This window comes from Rhineura floridana, chromosome 3 (assembly GCF_030035675.1).
Source record: "Rhineura floridana isolate rRhiFlo1 chromosome 3, rRhiFlo1.hap2, whole genome shotgun sequence".
Taxonomy (NCBI): domain Eukaryota; kingdom Metazoa; phylum Chordata; class Lepidosauria; order Squamata; family Rhineuridae; genus Rhineura; species Rhineura floridana.
This window is the reverse complement of record NC_084482.1, coordinates 109282642-109298964: the sequence shown is the minus strand read 5'-3', so window position 1 is coordinate 109298964 and position 16323 is coordinate 109282642. Positions and strand designations below refer to the sequence as shown.

Genomic DNA, 16323 nt, shown 5'->3' with positions numbered 1-16323 from the left:
AAAGGATCAGAGGGGGAAGAGAAAGATTTACAACACAATCCTTTTCTATGTTCACTGAAAAGTCCAATTGATTTTCAGCATAATCCTAACCACATCTATTCAAAAGTAAGTCCTACTGAATTCAATAGGGTTAGTTCCCAGGTATGTGGAATTAGCATTGCAGCTTTACTCCCGGAAAGCTTCATATTGGGAAGGTTTTCAAACAGGTTATGAATAAGACAAATAAACTGCCCTCTTCCAGTAAAATTTAAACTTATTTGACTCCTTAATTAGAAAAGTATACCAGTGCAACATGTACTCTTTTTTAAACTTCTGTTCAAAAATTATTTGAAAGATAAAATGTATAACATACCATTTTGCAAGTAATTAAAAAACCCTGCATGTACACTTTTATGCCTACCAAGTTCCTGCTGTGATCCTATGCAATCCTTCTCAGAAGCAAGTCCCAATCCTGTACAGAGAAAGTAGTTTTTATGCTACTGAAAGCTATATATTTACTGAATTCCTGATGTGAGACGAGCAGGAAAAGGAAACTGTTCTCAGAACTTGAAATGGGGTTTAGCTATTGCCTGGTGGGTCAACAAATCTTATTAATCACAACTCTGACTTCACTTATTGCAGCCTTTCCCAACCGGTGTGCCTCCAGATGTTGTTGGACCACAACTCCCATCAGCCTCAGCCATTGGCAATGCTGGCTGAGGCTGATGGGAGTTGTGGTCCAACAACATCTGGAGGCACGCTGGTTGGGATAGGCTGACTTATTGGCTAAAAACCTGAAAGGGCAGGGATTAGAGCAGCTGGTAGTAACAGAAGTTGCAGGGGGGCAGTGGCTCACATTTAATTTATTTATTTAATTTATTTATTACATTTATATACCACCCCATAGCCAAAGCTCTCTGGGCAGTTTACAAAAATTAAAAACATTGAACATTAAAGCAAATATACAATGTTTAAACCATACAAAGTGTAAAAACCACGAAGCACAGATAAACAAGTTAAAAGACCTGGGGTCAGAGCTCAGCACATGCTGTTAGAATGCCTGGGAGAAAAGGAAAGTCTTGATCTGGCACCAAAAATATAACAATGTAGGTGCCGGGGGAACTTCATTGGGGAGATCATTCCATAATTTGGGGGCCACCATTGAAAATGCCCTCTCCCTTGTTGCCAGACTCTCAGCTCCCCTTAGAGAAGGCACCTGGAGGAGGACCTTTGATGTTGAGCATAGTGTACTGGAGGGTTTGTGTCAGGAGAGGCGTTTTGTCAGGTATTGTGGTCCCAAGCCATGTAAGGCTTTATAGGTTAAAACCAGCACCTTGAATCAGGCTCAGAAACATATAGGCAGCCCATGCAAGTAGGCCAGAATTGGTTTTATATGTTCGAACCGTCTTGTCCCTGTTACCAATCTGGCTGCAGTTTCCGAACTGTCTTCAAAGACAGCCCCATGTAGAGTGCATTGCAGTAATCTAATTTGGAGGTTATTTTGGTTTATATCTTTTCAACCGACTACCTAGAAATGTTTTTTTTTTTTTAAATGAAAGCTAAGAGCCCAGAGATTAAGGTGAGTCACCTGGAGTCCTGGAGAGGACCCCCAAAAACTGGAGTCTCCGGCCAGAAACTGGACACCTGGCAACCCCAGTGACACTTCACTCCAAAATCCCTGATGACAGCTGCCAGCAGCTTCATACAGATGTTAAATAACATGGGGGACAAGATGGAACTCTATGGGACACCACAGAAAGGCTCCCATGGTGTTGAACAGTAGCTCCCCATAACTACTTTCTGGAAACATTCCTGGTGGTAGGAGCAGAGCCACTGATGTATAGTGCCCCCAATCCCCACCTCCCTGAGCTGTTCCAGAAGGATACTGGTATCAAAGGCCATCAAGACATCAAGAAGAACAAGCAGGGTTGCACTTTCCCCATCTTTTTCCCAGTGATTGTCATCAGCCAGGGTGACCAAGGCAGTTATTTACTATTTATTTATTTATTACATTTATATCCTGCCTTTCTTTTCATGATAGAAATCCCAGGCGGCTTACATATGGTTCCCAAGAGGTCTCCCATCCAGGCACTGACCAGACCTGACCCTGCTTAGCTTCAGCAGGGTGCTGGCCTCATGTGCCTTCAGACCATAGCCTGGTGCATACTGTGCATAGTTGCAGTGCCATGACTGGGCCTAAAGCCAGATTGAAATAAATCCAGATATTCAGTCTCTTCCAAGCATGCCGAAAGCTGGACCACCACTCCCTCTTGAGCATCTTGACCAAAAAGTTGATATCCACCCTGGGTGATAGTTGTTTAACACTTCTGGGTCCAAGGAGATCCTCTTAAGGACCTCTCATGCAAAGGGAGGAACAGAGCACCTGCATGCAGGCGCCTGTAGCTCATGCATATCTCATCTTATTAAGCTAAGATCAGATCATCCTAAAATAGCCATTATATCCATACAGTCTTGTGGTTCAGTGACATCATATTTGTTTGTTTATTCAGTCTATTTAGTCTAATGTGAAATATGCTGTTTAGGTGGTTTAACAAACTTTAAAAAAAAATCCTCTCAAAAACCTGAAGTAAAGATTTTTAGTACTGAAACTGTGTAGAAAGCTAGACATTTTCAGGAGCAGTTCAGATCATGTTCCAATGATGTGAAGCTGGTGGGGTACAAGTGGACATCTATTTGCTGTGCCCATTCGGTTTGCCTGCTTGCCAGCCATGGATGGGATGTATGGGTCAGGGATGCAACAGACATAGGTTTGTTGAACATTAGCCAGGCTTTTTCAATGGTTAGTAGCCATACAGATCAAGAATTTGTGTGCTAGACTCCCTACACATTTGCTGTATTCCAACATAATATCCAGTGGGTGCCAGTCTGTGGGATCTGGAGGCCAATAAGGGCAAGGCATAGTCTAATAATGTGGGCATGATCATACTCACCTACCACAGTGTACATTCTGCCCTGATCACCAGGTGTTACAAAGTAGGAGTACTCATCAGTGATCTATTCTCCAGTAACTGAACATTTACTGAAATTACTCTTTGAAGAAGGGCCTCCTTTGTAAAAATAACAACAATAATAGTCTGTTGTAGCTATATTTTCACATACTTCGCAGAGGTGTCAAAACAATTATTGCCTCTAATGTACTGTGAATGCCTAAAGTGCCATAAAATAAGAAATATTAAAAGTTCCATGCGGCCGAGTACAGGTTCATGCCAGCTGAAACTCTTTCCTCTCTTGCTGTTGTGTGTAATTTATTTCTCTGCATTGCAGTTATATTTTTCAGAAGAACTTCACTGCTGGATAGCCAAGCAATAATGGAGTAAGAAGCCTAAATTTCCATTCTTGAAACACTGGCCCTCCCACATGAATTAAATAAAAATTCAAATTAATTTTTGTAATATTATTGCTTCAGTGAGAAGAAACTGACATAACACTGGTGTAAATCTGATATATGGTATTGCTTGGCATCCCCTCCAATATAATGGGGCAGATTTAAGTATGGTACTCCACCAATCGAGCCCACTGTCCGCACCCTTCCTGGCACATCTGCCCTTCGTGCAGTATCATCTACCACACTCTAACATGGCCAGACAGGTATGGCCAAATCGCATAGTGCACATAGTTTTGTTGGTTTGTTTTTGCCGAGGCTCATAAGATTTTATGCACATAGGCTGTACTGAAACAGGACGCCATTGCATGGATGTGAGAGGACATTGAAGGTAGGACAGGTATACCAGGTGCCTGGGGAAGGTAGGATGTGCTCTCCATGCAATGGGCCACTTTGGGCAAGAAGAATAATCTAATCCATCCCAAGGTTTTTCAGTGCAGACTGTTCACATGTCCAGCTGAGTGGTGTTTTGCTTAATGAGCTTCATGCAATTTCTTCTAGACAGGTAGAGAAAATGAATAGTCTATTTTAAAACTGTGAATGAGGATACTTCATCATGTTTCAGCGTTCCCATTAATACATAGATTGACGAGCTTTCAGTCTACATCCAAAAACTAAGACAACTGTTACGCAATATGACTAATGATGAAAATATGCATACATGTATATTTTTCTCTTTTAGCATTGTTTTAAAGGTCACTGTATCTGGTTAACTCCAGATATCTTGAAGCAAGATGGAAACTGGGGGGCATGGAGTAAATTTGGTTCCTGTTCTCGAACCTGTGGAACGGGAGTGAAATATAGAACACGGCAGTGTGACAACCCACAGTAAGTTGCAGCCTAAGCAAGTGAAAGAGCAGAAGCAGCTGGCATGGTGAGGTGGTTCCATGCCATTGCCCTCCCAACAGCAGCACTGCTGCCACGTATCAGAATAAGGTAGGGCAGATGGCGGTTAGAGCTGTGTAGCTGCACTGGTGGCACTAATCTCCAGTAAGTAACGACGACTCTGCTAGTAAGAGGTTGGCGGTGCAGAATTGCCCCACCATGCTGGCTGCTCCTGCTATATGCTTGTGAGAGACACATTGCTTAATTATTAATTAAAATATGGAAAAATAATCGCTTGGTTGCGATTAAGGCCTCTGCTTTGGTATTACTCTGTTTATTTCACTATAATACTTGGATGGATGAAATAATGCAGGCCACTCATTGTATACACTGGATTGTAAAGTTACCATGGCCATTATGCAGGGTATCCCTGCTATGCACGTACATAGCCAGAGTTTGTCTTTTAGTTACTGTTTTAATAGGCAATCTGCATCCAGACTTACAACTTGGAGAGGAGTTTACAATAGTTTGTCAGTACTGCTGGTGTAAAAACATAAAGACAAACCCTGGTTGTATGCATGCAGCTTCTGGTACATGGACTGAAGCCAGTAACTGAAAGCTTTTCATGGTGTTTGGTCATAATACCAAAAATGATCAAGTACTTTTTACTGCCATTGAAATCTGTGGGACTAACCATACATAGGTCCCTCAATTTCAAGATTGATGTGGTCAAGATCTGCACCTGTATCTTGCTTTCACAAGGTTGTCCCTATTAATTTTAGTGGAAGAACCAGTCTACACATGTAGTGAATCCCACAGGCCAAGATCAGATCACAGTGCCCAAATATAAATTGTAATGGATTATTTCACATTAGTTATTAAATACTTTTATATGCAATGTTTTTGTGATTAATGTTGAAGCCAGATGTGGCCATCTTTAGCATTATAAAGGGGTACCCGCCATTCTCCAGAGCCAGGCAGTTGCCCATTGTCTGAAAGTGTATTTCTTCTATTCCTGTTTATTCCTGTATAGGAGGTCAGGCTTTTCTTTTTTTAAAAAAATCAGTACCACTTAGTAAAGGCTTCATATTTCTTGGGCATATGTACTTCAGTATGTCCAGCATATCACATATAATGATGATAAAATACGATGTTGTTGATTATAATTGGCATTTATATAGTACATCTTAGTTATATATCCATACAAGAAAGCAAGTCATGATAATGATGATTCCCATAGTGCAGATTGGGACTGAGGCTGAGAAACAATGGCTTGCCTAAGGTCATTTAAGTATCCAGTGGACCTTAATTCTAATACTAGCTCTTTCCTTTTTTCATAATTAAGGCAAGCAACTATAAGACAAATGAACAACATGCATTTTTGTTTTTTACTTCAGTGATGTGATATAACTTAGCAATATTGCTTCCCCCCCCCTTTTCTTATTCCTAGCCCAGCTAATGGAGGTCGCACATGTTTTGGGCCAAGCTATGAGTTCCAGCTTTGCAGCATACATGATTGTCCTAAAGATTATGAAGATTTCAGAGAGGAGCAGTGCAGACAGTGGGATCCTTATTTTGAGTATCAGAACATGAAACACCACTGGCTCCCATATGAGCATAGTGATGGTTAGCATATTTTCTCTTCTTCATATTATTACTTCTTCCTTGGAGATGGTGCATGTCTGCCAAATTGAGAAGACTGAAATTTCTGGTATGTAGAAAATAGTAGCATCCATTAGCAGCATTCAGGTTATCCTGCCATAAGTTTCAACCTTCTGTCAGAGTTGGCACTGTTTCACACAGATGAGCATGAAGATTATTTTCTATGCTCGTACATTACTTAGCACTTACATTGAATATGAGCATAGATTATGTATAAACTACTGCAATACCAAGTTAAAAAAATGAACAGAAACTTATTTCAGTGGGTTTCTCCATTGATGAAGAACCATGTAAACAGCCAGGCATATGTTTATAATTTTGGCTGTGATCCATTTCTGTTGAACTTAGTAAAAACCCCTCCATAAGGCTCTAAATCCTTCCCTTAGTGAGTTGATTGGCAACATTGAACATCTGTCCTTTTTTATAAAAGGAAACACAAGATCATGACTTTAATTGAACTGCAATTTACAGCCTGAAGAAATAATGGCCATAAGATGAAGAGATAAATAACAGAACTCTTTTTTTCTTGTAGCCAAAGAAAGATGCCACCTCTACTGTGAGTCAAAGGAAACTAGTGATGTTGTGTATATGAAAAGACTGGTGCATGATGGGACACGGTGCTCATATAAGGATTCTCATAGTATCTGTGTGCGAGGGGAGTGCCTGGTAGGTGGCATCAGTTTCAGGAATTCCTTTTTCCAGTTTCCTATTTGCAAGAATGAGTATGACATCAGCATTATAGTGGGATACTTTTCTCTATGACTATTTTACTAATAAGAAGTTTTTTAAACATTAACCACTGAAGTTTATCAAAAATCAACCCTGCCATAGTTTATTGTTTTACTAGGATGGCTAAAAAGTTCTTAGACTAAGTAGAATGAAGTTGGTTTCGACTTAGGCTAAGAACTGTTCAGCCATGTCTGTTACCTTTAGAAACTGAATTCAGTACCTAATTAAAGAAAGCTTTTGACACATATGGAAGGCCAGATTCTGGATCTGGTTTGTTCGACCAGGCAGCAAGAGGGTGATCTGAGAGTGGGGGATATTAACATCAGTCCCTTGTCATGGTCAGAATACTTCCTGTTGAGTTTTCTGTTTTCAGCAGATTTTCCCCTCTGAAAAAGCGGGGGATATATTAGGGTGTCTGCCCTCAGAGGCTGATGGATCCTGTAGGTTACCAAATGGCTCTGGCTTATATTTGCTGCCCTGGGCTCCTTCTGAGAGGAGGGGGTGGGAAATAAATAAATAAGGCTGGCGCACCTGTTGAAGCTCTGGCTGATCTTGACGTGATCACCCCTGAACACCCTCCCCACTTTATAGATCCAAGCTGGCTGCTTGGAATACACCATTGCAATGAAACAAGCTGGCAGATGGCTTGAATGCTAGTGAAGAAAAACTCCAGATGAATGCAAGTGAACAATAGTGAGTGCTCATTATGAACCTACGCAGTGGCAGTGAAGGCAGCGAAGAAGACATGCTTTGCTGCTTCCATTGCATTCTCACTGTGTCATCTAGAAGATCTTTGCCAGGTAGTGCAGGGCCTTTTACAGTCTGGCCCAAAGGAGGTGGTAGAATTGACAGTGTCTAGCAGTTGTTTGCAAAACATTTTGAGAATAAAATAACTTGCATCCACCCGGACCTTGACTCCACTGTTATAGCAGATAGACCTCAAAAGGTGTCCAGAATGCTCTCTAGTCATGATGTGTTGAATGGATTTCAGCTAGTAAGGCTCAAAGATATGGACAAGGCATTTGGTTCAGTTCAGGCAACCACTTGTGCTTGTGTTGTTTAAAATCTACATGAAACCACTGAGTGGGATCATCTGGAGTTTTGGAGTGTGTTCTCAGCAATATGTTAGAAGATACACAGCTCTATTTCTCCTATACATCTCCAGCTGTGGCAGTGGATGTTCTAAGACCAATATCGCCTTGATAATGGACTGGATAAGAGGCAATAAACTGAATCTTAACCACGCAAAGACTGCGGCATTGTTAGGGTGTTGGGCATGGATGGTTAGGCACCAAATGGGTGGGGCATGACTCTTCTGAATGGGGCTACACACCCTCTGAATGAGCTGGTGTGGAGCTTGGGGATTCTTCTGGATCCATTACTGTTGCTTAAGGTTCAAGTGGCTTTGGTGGTGCAAAGTGCCTTCCATCAGCTTCGGCTTAAGGGCCAGCAATGCCCCTATCTGGACATGGATAACCTGTTTTGTTTTCTATGTTCCACTAATCTCTAGGTTACTGCAATGTGTTATACATGGGACTGCCTTTGAAGACATTGCAGCTGGTGCAGTATTCATCAGTCAGGTTGCTGACCATGGCAAAACAGTCTGAATACACAACACCAATCCTGGCATGGCTGTGCTGCCTACTAATTAGTTTCTGGGCCAAATTCAAAGTGCTGGTAGTCCAGGATCCCAGTACCTCAAGGACACCCTCTCCCCACATGAACCAACCCAGACCTTGCATTGATGAAACCCTTCCCTATGTGCCCTCTTCAGGAGAGGTGCAGAGAGATGCAACACAAGAACAGGCCTTCTCAGTAGCGGCTCCCTATTTATGGAATGCTCTCCCCAGAGAGGCATTCCTGGCATCATCACTCTGTATTTTTAGGCATTCACGCTGTTGGACCTTATTTTTTCTGCTTATCTTTTAGTGGGATGGGACTGAGTGGATCTGCTCTTTTATATTTTAAGTTGGGTTTATCCTTGTTTTTAAAGTCTGTTTCTGTTAGTCGCTTTGAGTTCACTTTTCTGGAAAAATGCGACTAACAAATAAAATAAACAATAAAGAGTAATTGCTTTTATTCTCTGCAGAAAGTCGGTTGTGACAAGGTAATCGGCTCGTCAAAGCAAGAGGACAAGTGTGGTGTGTGTGGTGGAGACAGCACCCATTGTAAAGTGGTGAAAGGCACATTCTCCAGGATACCAAAGAAACAAGGTCATTCCATTTTCAGTGCAATGCAAGAAGTGTGCAGGATGATTTCAGAAGGACATAGCAACTTTCTTTTAACACGTCCTCTCCTGTGCTGTTTCAAATAATGCATTTGAACAGCTTCTGGTGGAGAATAGTAGAGGTGTATGGCCTCCACAGTCAGGCCTGCTGCGTGCGTCTGAACTCATTTGCCCACCTACAAATGCTCACAAAGCGACTTACACTATTTTAAAATACAAATTTCATAAAACCTCTTAAAACACATAGTCAACAACAATAAATAATATTAAAATCACCTGCATAAAACAAAAACCATAACACCTTGTGGAGTAATGCTAACTCCCCCAATCTGTGCTCATCGAGGGGGTGAGGACTGAGCGTAGATGTTCCTCCACCCAGGTTTGCTGGAGGGGAGACCTCCATTGCAGAAGCCCCTGCTGCGCCAGTGGGCTATTTTATAGCTACTGCCAGTCCATTGCTAGGTGGGGGGCTTGAATCACCTGGAATTGGTGCAGGTGGGAAAAGAGAGAAAATACCACCCCTCTTCCATCTTCTGCCCTGATTAGCAGGAGCTGGTAGGGCTTTGGATGCAGCAGTAGCTCCACCACCACTCTCATTGTCTGCAATGCTGGGTGCTCCAGAGTAGCATTGCTCTGCCTGACATGCCTCAATTAACTACCCACATTCATACCCCTAGGGAAAAAAAGCAAGCAAAGATAAGTTTTTAAAGCCTTCTTATAAAACAGGAGAGATGGGACCTAAATAACTTAAAATCATTTATGTTCTACTGTTCTTCTCTAAGGAGATCAGAGTACCACACAGTAAAATCAGTAAGAAAATACAAACAGTATATACAGTGTAAAACAATAGCAGACAACACAACAACCAAAATATGTAAGAAGGCTCAAAAGCCTAATTAAGCAGAAAAGTATTAACTGCTTTCATAAATGTGAGCAGCCATACAGATCTCTCAGGGAAACAAGTTCCAGGGACGGGGATCAAGGGTCTTTCACTCCACTCTGGGAACAGTGACAGTACTACCTAGATCTCACATCTTTTTTAACAAGGACAAATATACCCTATGTAGTCTCAAACTTGTATCAGGCAAAGAGATATATCTTATCTGTGGAATGCATGTGGAATCTGGATTTTTTTTCTTATAATTTTTTATGACAAATAAAATTATATCTACCCTTCAGTTTGTTGGGAGTAACATTGTACAATAGTATGAGAGTACCACCTTTATTGCAGAAAAATCTGACTTTTAAATATTTTTGTCATGGGAAATCAAATATTTGTATCCTGCCATTTGCCTTCATGGTCCTCAAGGTAGCTGACAAATCATCATTTAAAATAATATGTATAGTTGTGGAGAAGAAAAGACGCATTTGCTGAAAACCTCTCTTCTACACAACTATTAATGGGTCAGGAATCTAGTCCTCTTTTCCTTTTATAATAGTAATAACCTGCACTGGTTTTAATCTTACCCAACAGGTTACATAAAAATGTTTGAAATCCCAGCAGGTGCAAGGCACTTGCTTATACAAGAATCTGATGCCTCCATTCATAATCTTGGTGAGTATTACATCATTATCATCATTAATTCCTCCTTTTTTTGGTGTGGATTTGCTTTTACTGACAATCTGACAATATTTTTGTGGTGGGTTTTTAAAAAATCAATCAAGACAAGGATTGCTCCAGTAAACTAATAATAGGACAATGCTATGTTTCAAGATGATGAAGAATAAAGGAGCTTAAAGCTAATACTGAAATACCAACAACAAATTACTGGGTTACTGGCAAAATGAAATTGGGGGAAGGGCAAGGTACAAAGTTACATAGAACAAATCCTACATCAAGGTGGATCAAACTCAAATAACAGAACCATGAAAATGTCAGAAGCAAATATGAGAGATCCAAAGGAGAAATTACAATATTTTTGTGTGCTTGCTTGTTCTCACAGCTCCTCTGAATTATGATCACAATTCAGTATTTAAAAAAACTACCCAAAACAAAATTAAGTTGTTAGACAATCTGAATGATATGTTGTGAATAAATTATACAGAACACACTACTTTCAGTAATAAAGAATAACTTTATTTTGGTGACATAGATTTGGATTTTGTCTTCCAAAATTTTTTTTTAGTCCTTTGAGGCTAAATAGTTGGGGCTTGCAGAATATTTGGAGGCTGATAGGATTGTAGGGTCAGAAAAGATGGAGGCTATGAAGGCAGAACTTTTGGGGTGGGCTAGATTTTATCGTCATTGTTTCAGATTTTTAATGTCTATTATATTTGTATGCCTATTTTGTACATCTCCCAGAGTGGCTGGATAGCCAGCCAGATGGGCGACTAAGAAATTCAAGAAATAAGAACTAGATACAGTCTCCTCGAACAGGTGTTCCCATACCAACATTTGCTTCTGTAATTGGAATGTGGGAGTGGGAGACTCTTATGGTGGGAGGAGATCAAAGGGTGAGCAGGAAGGGTGCTTGCCTCTCTTCTCTCCCTGACAGATGACTCTGCAGATATCCTCCCCACCACAAGGTTTTTCTCTCCACTAGGCTTCCTCTGTTTAGGCCCAGGGAGGAAGAGTAAATTAAAAATGGAACAGAGGAAACATGGTTGGACTGGGAGGTTTAAACACACACTCACATGGCCACTGATTCTGCCTTGCAGGTGCCATGCTGCTCCAGCATTCGCATAATGAAATAAAGTATAACGTATCGATCTGCCCTGATACTGATACTGCCCTCATACTGAATCAGACCACTGGTCCATCTAGCCTAGTATTGTCTACTCTGGATGATAGTTGCTCTCCAAGTTGTCAGGCGAGGCAAAGATCTTTCCCAGTCTGAGATGACAGGGAATTGAAACTGGGGTTTATGGATCCTGTAATATCTGATCATTTTAAAAGAAACTTGCCACATATTTTCCATGTCTTGAACAATGATAGCTAGACTCACATTATTTTTCTAGGCTGATCCTGTGCTTTTTTACTGTGAAATAAGTCCCACTGAGTTCAGTGTATTTGCTGGAAAAAATGAGGATGGGATTGCATATAGAATTGATGCGAAATTTGTAGAATTCCACAGTAGGTACTAGATTCTGTCACTGGAATAATCCTCTGCATTGCACAGCACCTATGATGTTTCCAGATTTATTTCAACAATTTGTATAGCTCACCTTTTCACTATATTATGGCACCTGTTGTTTCAAATAGTAATACACAAGTTTCAGAAAGCTTTCAAAAATCTTTAGTTACTTCTTTTATGGGTTGGTAGAAATCCCTACTGGATGTAGCAATGTCATTATGCATACTGTTTATGTTTGTTACAGGTCATGCATTCCCTAATCACAAAGCTCACTACTTGTGCTTTTGCATGCATCGACATTATCCAGCATTCTGGTGCATTCTGTTTCAGATTCTGAGCCATCCATAATAATAATAATAATAATAATAATAATAATAATATTTTATTTATTAGTCGCCTATCTGTCCAGGTTAGTGGACACTCTAGGCGACTTACAATAACAAAAAGCTATACATAATATACATATACAAAAACAAACCACAGTCCTAAACAATTTAAAACCAATTTCCAATTAAAACATCATAAAATTAATCCTCCTTAATCCCACAAAAAAAAAAAAAATAGCACACAAAAAACAAACAAAAAACAAACACACACCCAGGCCACCCCAGCCAGCCGGCTTATGTATCCCTCCCAAGAGGGACAGGTGGTAGCAATCAGTCCCAGCTGGCTGGGTACCTGGGGCCTGGTCCTGCAGGATGCAGGTCTGCCAGGCAGAAGTCCCACAGGGAAGGGTGGTGGAGGTGGTGATCCCGCAGCAGCAGCAGCGGCGGCGGCGGCGGCGGCGGCGGCGGCGGCGGCGGCGGCGGCGGCGGCGGCGGCGGCGGCGGCGGCGGCGGCGGCGGCAGCGGCGGTAGCGGCGGCAGCGGCGGCAGCGGCGGCAGCGGCGGCAGCGGCGGCAGCGGCGGCAGCGGCAGCAGCAGCAGCAGCAGCAGCAGCAGCAGCAGCAGCAGCAGACTCTCCTTCCCTGGGCGACGATGTTCTCTTCCTGCAGGCCCTGGGTCTCCCAGGCCACCCCAGCCAGCCAGCTTATGTATCCCTCCCAAGAGGGACAGGTGGTAGCAATCAGTCCCAGCTGGCTGGGTACCATAGCAAAGATGTTCAATCAGTCGCAAAGCTTAAACAGTAATTGAAATCCTCTTCTTACAGTTCAACGGATTGATAATAGACAGTGTCTTGTAGAGTGTTGTTAATTAGAAGTGGATGCACAACAAATGGCCTGGTACCTCTGCTCTGAATCACTCCCATATTCTTCTTTAGTAAATGCTTCCCCTGAACAGCTGTTCTATGTAACCTGATGGGACTCATAGCATTCTTTGCACAGACTTATTCTTTATGTTAGGTAAACTATTTCTGATGTCGCATGAGCAAGATATAAACGTTTGGTTTTGTCAGCCTGGTACACATATCAACACTGACAACACTTCAGAAAAGATCACAGTAAACTAAGCAAAAAGGTAGCATTTTCCTGAGCAACAGGGAAGGCAGGTGACCCACGTATGAAACTATCTGGTTTGGAATTGTAATTTTAACATTCGAAAAAGGAAGGAAGATGAAAGGAAACTTTCTTATGCAGAAATTGGCCAGGGAATTCAGCAGTAGCAAGGTCAATAGCTGCAACAGAAGTTATATTTGAAGTACAGTAAAGAGACAGAACGAGTTTGTAGAACCCTCAAGTTCAAAGGGGCCTTATCTAATCCAGTCACCTTCATAGAGGAAAGATTTGCTGTCCTTAACATTTCAGCCAGATGATTCAGTTGAAGAGATTTCCTTAGGTAATTGATTCCGTTTGCTAAGTTCTTTCTGAAGATTAATAAAACTCAAAAGGTCTACACAACTTCAGCCTGCACACATGTAACCCATTTGCAGTCTGCCAACCATGTTGAGCGGTCTACCAGGAACTCATTAACCTCCGGTTTTTGCCATCTACCTGGGAAAGCTAAAATAAGGAGTCATCAAACACCTTTCAGAACTTACCCTCTTGCCATTTTTAATTCATTTACCCAAAATCAGGCACAGGCATATGTCCTTAAATGAGATGTGTGTGGAAAACCGTTCCATCTTTTGAAGTCAGTAAGGAAGCCCACCCCATGCAGAAATGGAGCAACTGAATGCACGTGGAGCTCTGGAATAAGAGCGGGTTTTGTTTGTTTTGCTCCTCATGGCAGAAGGGCGCAATTTATCTCCATAATTTGCCAGAAATCTTTAAAAGTTTTAAGTCTCTTGCCAAGGCTGCTTTCAGATATGGGGCTTATTGCATTAGTTTAACAGATTAAAATGGTAGACCTTGTGTCCCATTTTCTAAAATTCCTTTCATACTGCAGTACCTATTGCATTAAGGAACAATAGCTTTATCAGGCAATATTCCAGCATTTCGCACAAATGTCTTTCACACCGCTGCGATGAACATCTTATTTTTGCCCTTCACCCATTATACACCTGCACACTGTAGTTCCCCACTGTGCAGGAGGTCTAAGACCTCATCCCATTGCCATGCAACCCCTCTCCCTTAGGATCTGACTTTTTTTTTAGTTGTATAGACACAGGGATGTGTGTGGCAAATGCTGCTGCTATCTGCACCTATGCCGGAATACCAGTACAATTTATGTCAGGCAAAAAAAACCAACACACCTAAAGGGCGGGAACGCACTGCATGCTGGGATTCCTGTCATGTGAGTGACTTCAGCTAATGAAAAAATTCCCATAATTTTCCAGGTTCCCAAGCTTGCAAACGGATTATTTCTGGTATTATTTATCACACAAATTAGCGCTAAACATGCACTATATTCCACTATAATTCCAGAACTAGCTTGTACATCTTGTGAAAGGTCAAATATAATGCACAAATTATCAGGTAAGAAATCATCAGAGTAACAGAATAAAGTGCAGAGTGACAGCACCCCAACAAATTTAGTCTCCTCTCAGCTAAACTAGGATGATCAGATATAAAAGAGAACAAGACTTATGCACCTTTGTGCAGAGGAGAGAATTTCAGCAAGATGTATTTTGTTTACTCATATTACATGTTTTCCAAACCTCTGTTATCTCTGTTCTTGCTAAATCCTTTCTGGTTTGGTTATCTTTCTTTCAAGTTGATCACAGCACTCTTAATGTGCCTTGCTCATTGTTGTTAGTAGTACTGCAATCTTTTGTGGTCTGTAATCAAATGTATATGTTAATTTACCCAGAACAGCATGTGAGAGCATGTTTTGCTGAGTCAGTTTCAGTATCTCATCCAATATAAGCCTTAAGGCCTTCTTGGTGATGCTGTTGTGGAGAGTCTTCAGTTTGAACTGGTGTATTTGTTTTGTTTTCTAAGTGTAAAAATTTCAGGCTGCAATCAAATATATATTTTGAACTATGGGACTGATTCTCAGTAGACATATATTGGATTGCATTATAAATTTCTTTGTTGAGTTTAAGTCTATTATTTATATCAAAATGCTAAATTTTATTGAGAATAAACTAGAGAGGAGAGCCAATAGCTCAGTGATAGAAACTATTTATAGTTTGAAAGGAATTATCAATATTTGGAAAGAAACTATCAATATTTGGAAAGACATTCAATATTTTTAAAGGAATTATTATTTTGAAAGGAAAGCAGCTTCGCGTCCACCTCTTTCTCTGCTATTATAAGCTTGACTTGCCCTCTCCTCTCTTGGAGCTTAGATTATTCTAGTGGAGGGGGACGGCAGACAGACAGAAAGAGAGAGAGCTGTACTGTTATGCTGTGCTGTGAGTAAAATCAATAAAAGAACGATATATTTGAGGGAGAAAAATCTGGTGTTTGGGCAAAGCTGCTGGAGAAAATAGGATCACTCTTCAAAGACGGAGAATATGCAGACCATTGAAAAATTCAGTGCTAAATCTGAATTCAGTGGAATTCTCACCCATCCCTAGTTCCTGGCATCACCAGTTAAAGCATTTTAGAAAGCTGGGCTGGGAAAGACCTTTCTCTGTCTGAAGTCTACCAGTCAGAATAGACCAAGGGTGGACAGACTTCAGACTTGTGGCATCTGCTTTGTTATTCCTAGTATTCTGAGGTCCACCAACCAGAACCAGGTGCAAATTAGCGATGGGGCTGAAACCAGATACAAAATGGTGGCTCAGGGGGTGGACCCAATTACCTACAGCATTCCATAAGCCAGGTGTGGGGAACCTTTGGTCCTCAGATGTTGTGGAACTTCAACTTCCATCAGCCCCAGCAAGCATGGCTAATGGTCAGGGATGATGGGAGTTATAGTTTAGCAACAACATTTGGAGGGCCCAAAGTTCCTCACACATGCTATAAGCCATATACTGGGATGATCTACATATACAAATCTATATATGAATAACTACATCCCAGAAATTCTTCTAATACATCTTCCTAACGACTTCAGGTTAAGATAATTTTACTTTCCCTGGACTAAGTTTGGTGTAAA

General features: G+C 41.2%; 1 protein-coding gene across 3 annotated transcripts in view; it reads left to right on the top strand.

Annotated features, from left to right (window-relative positions):
* Nucleotides 1-16323, top strand: part of ADAMTS2 (ADAM metallopeptidase with thrombospondin type 1 motif 2) — a 460134-nt gene that overhangs the window by 408798 nt on the left and 35013 nt on the right. For all 3 annotated transcript variants that reach the window (XM_061617298.1, XM_061617297.1, XM_061617299.1), the window contains 5 exons: nt 4065-4210; nt 5658-5833; nt 6402-6535; nt 8688-8811; nt 10300-10380. In XM_061617298.1, coding sequence (XP_061473282.1) covers nt 4065-4210; nt 5658-5833; nt 6402-6535; nt 8688-8811; nt 10300-10380 — 661 coding nt within the window. The remainder of the gene's footprint in view (nt 1-4064; nt 4211-5657; nt 5834-6401; nt 6536-8687; nt 8812-10299; nt 10381-16323) is intronic.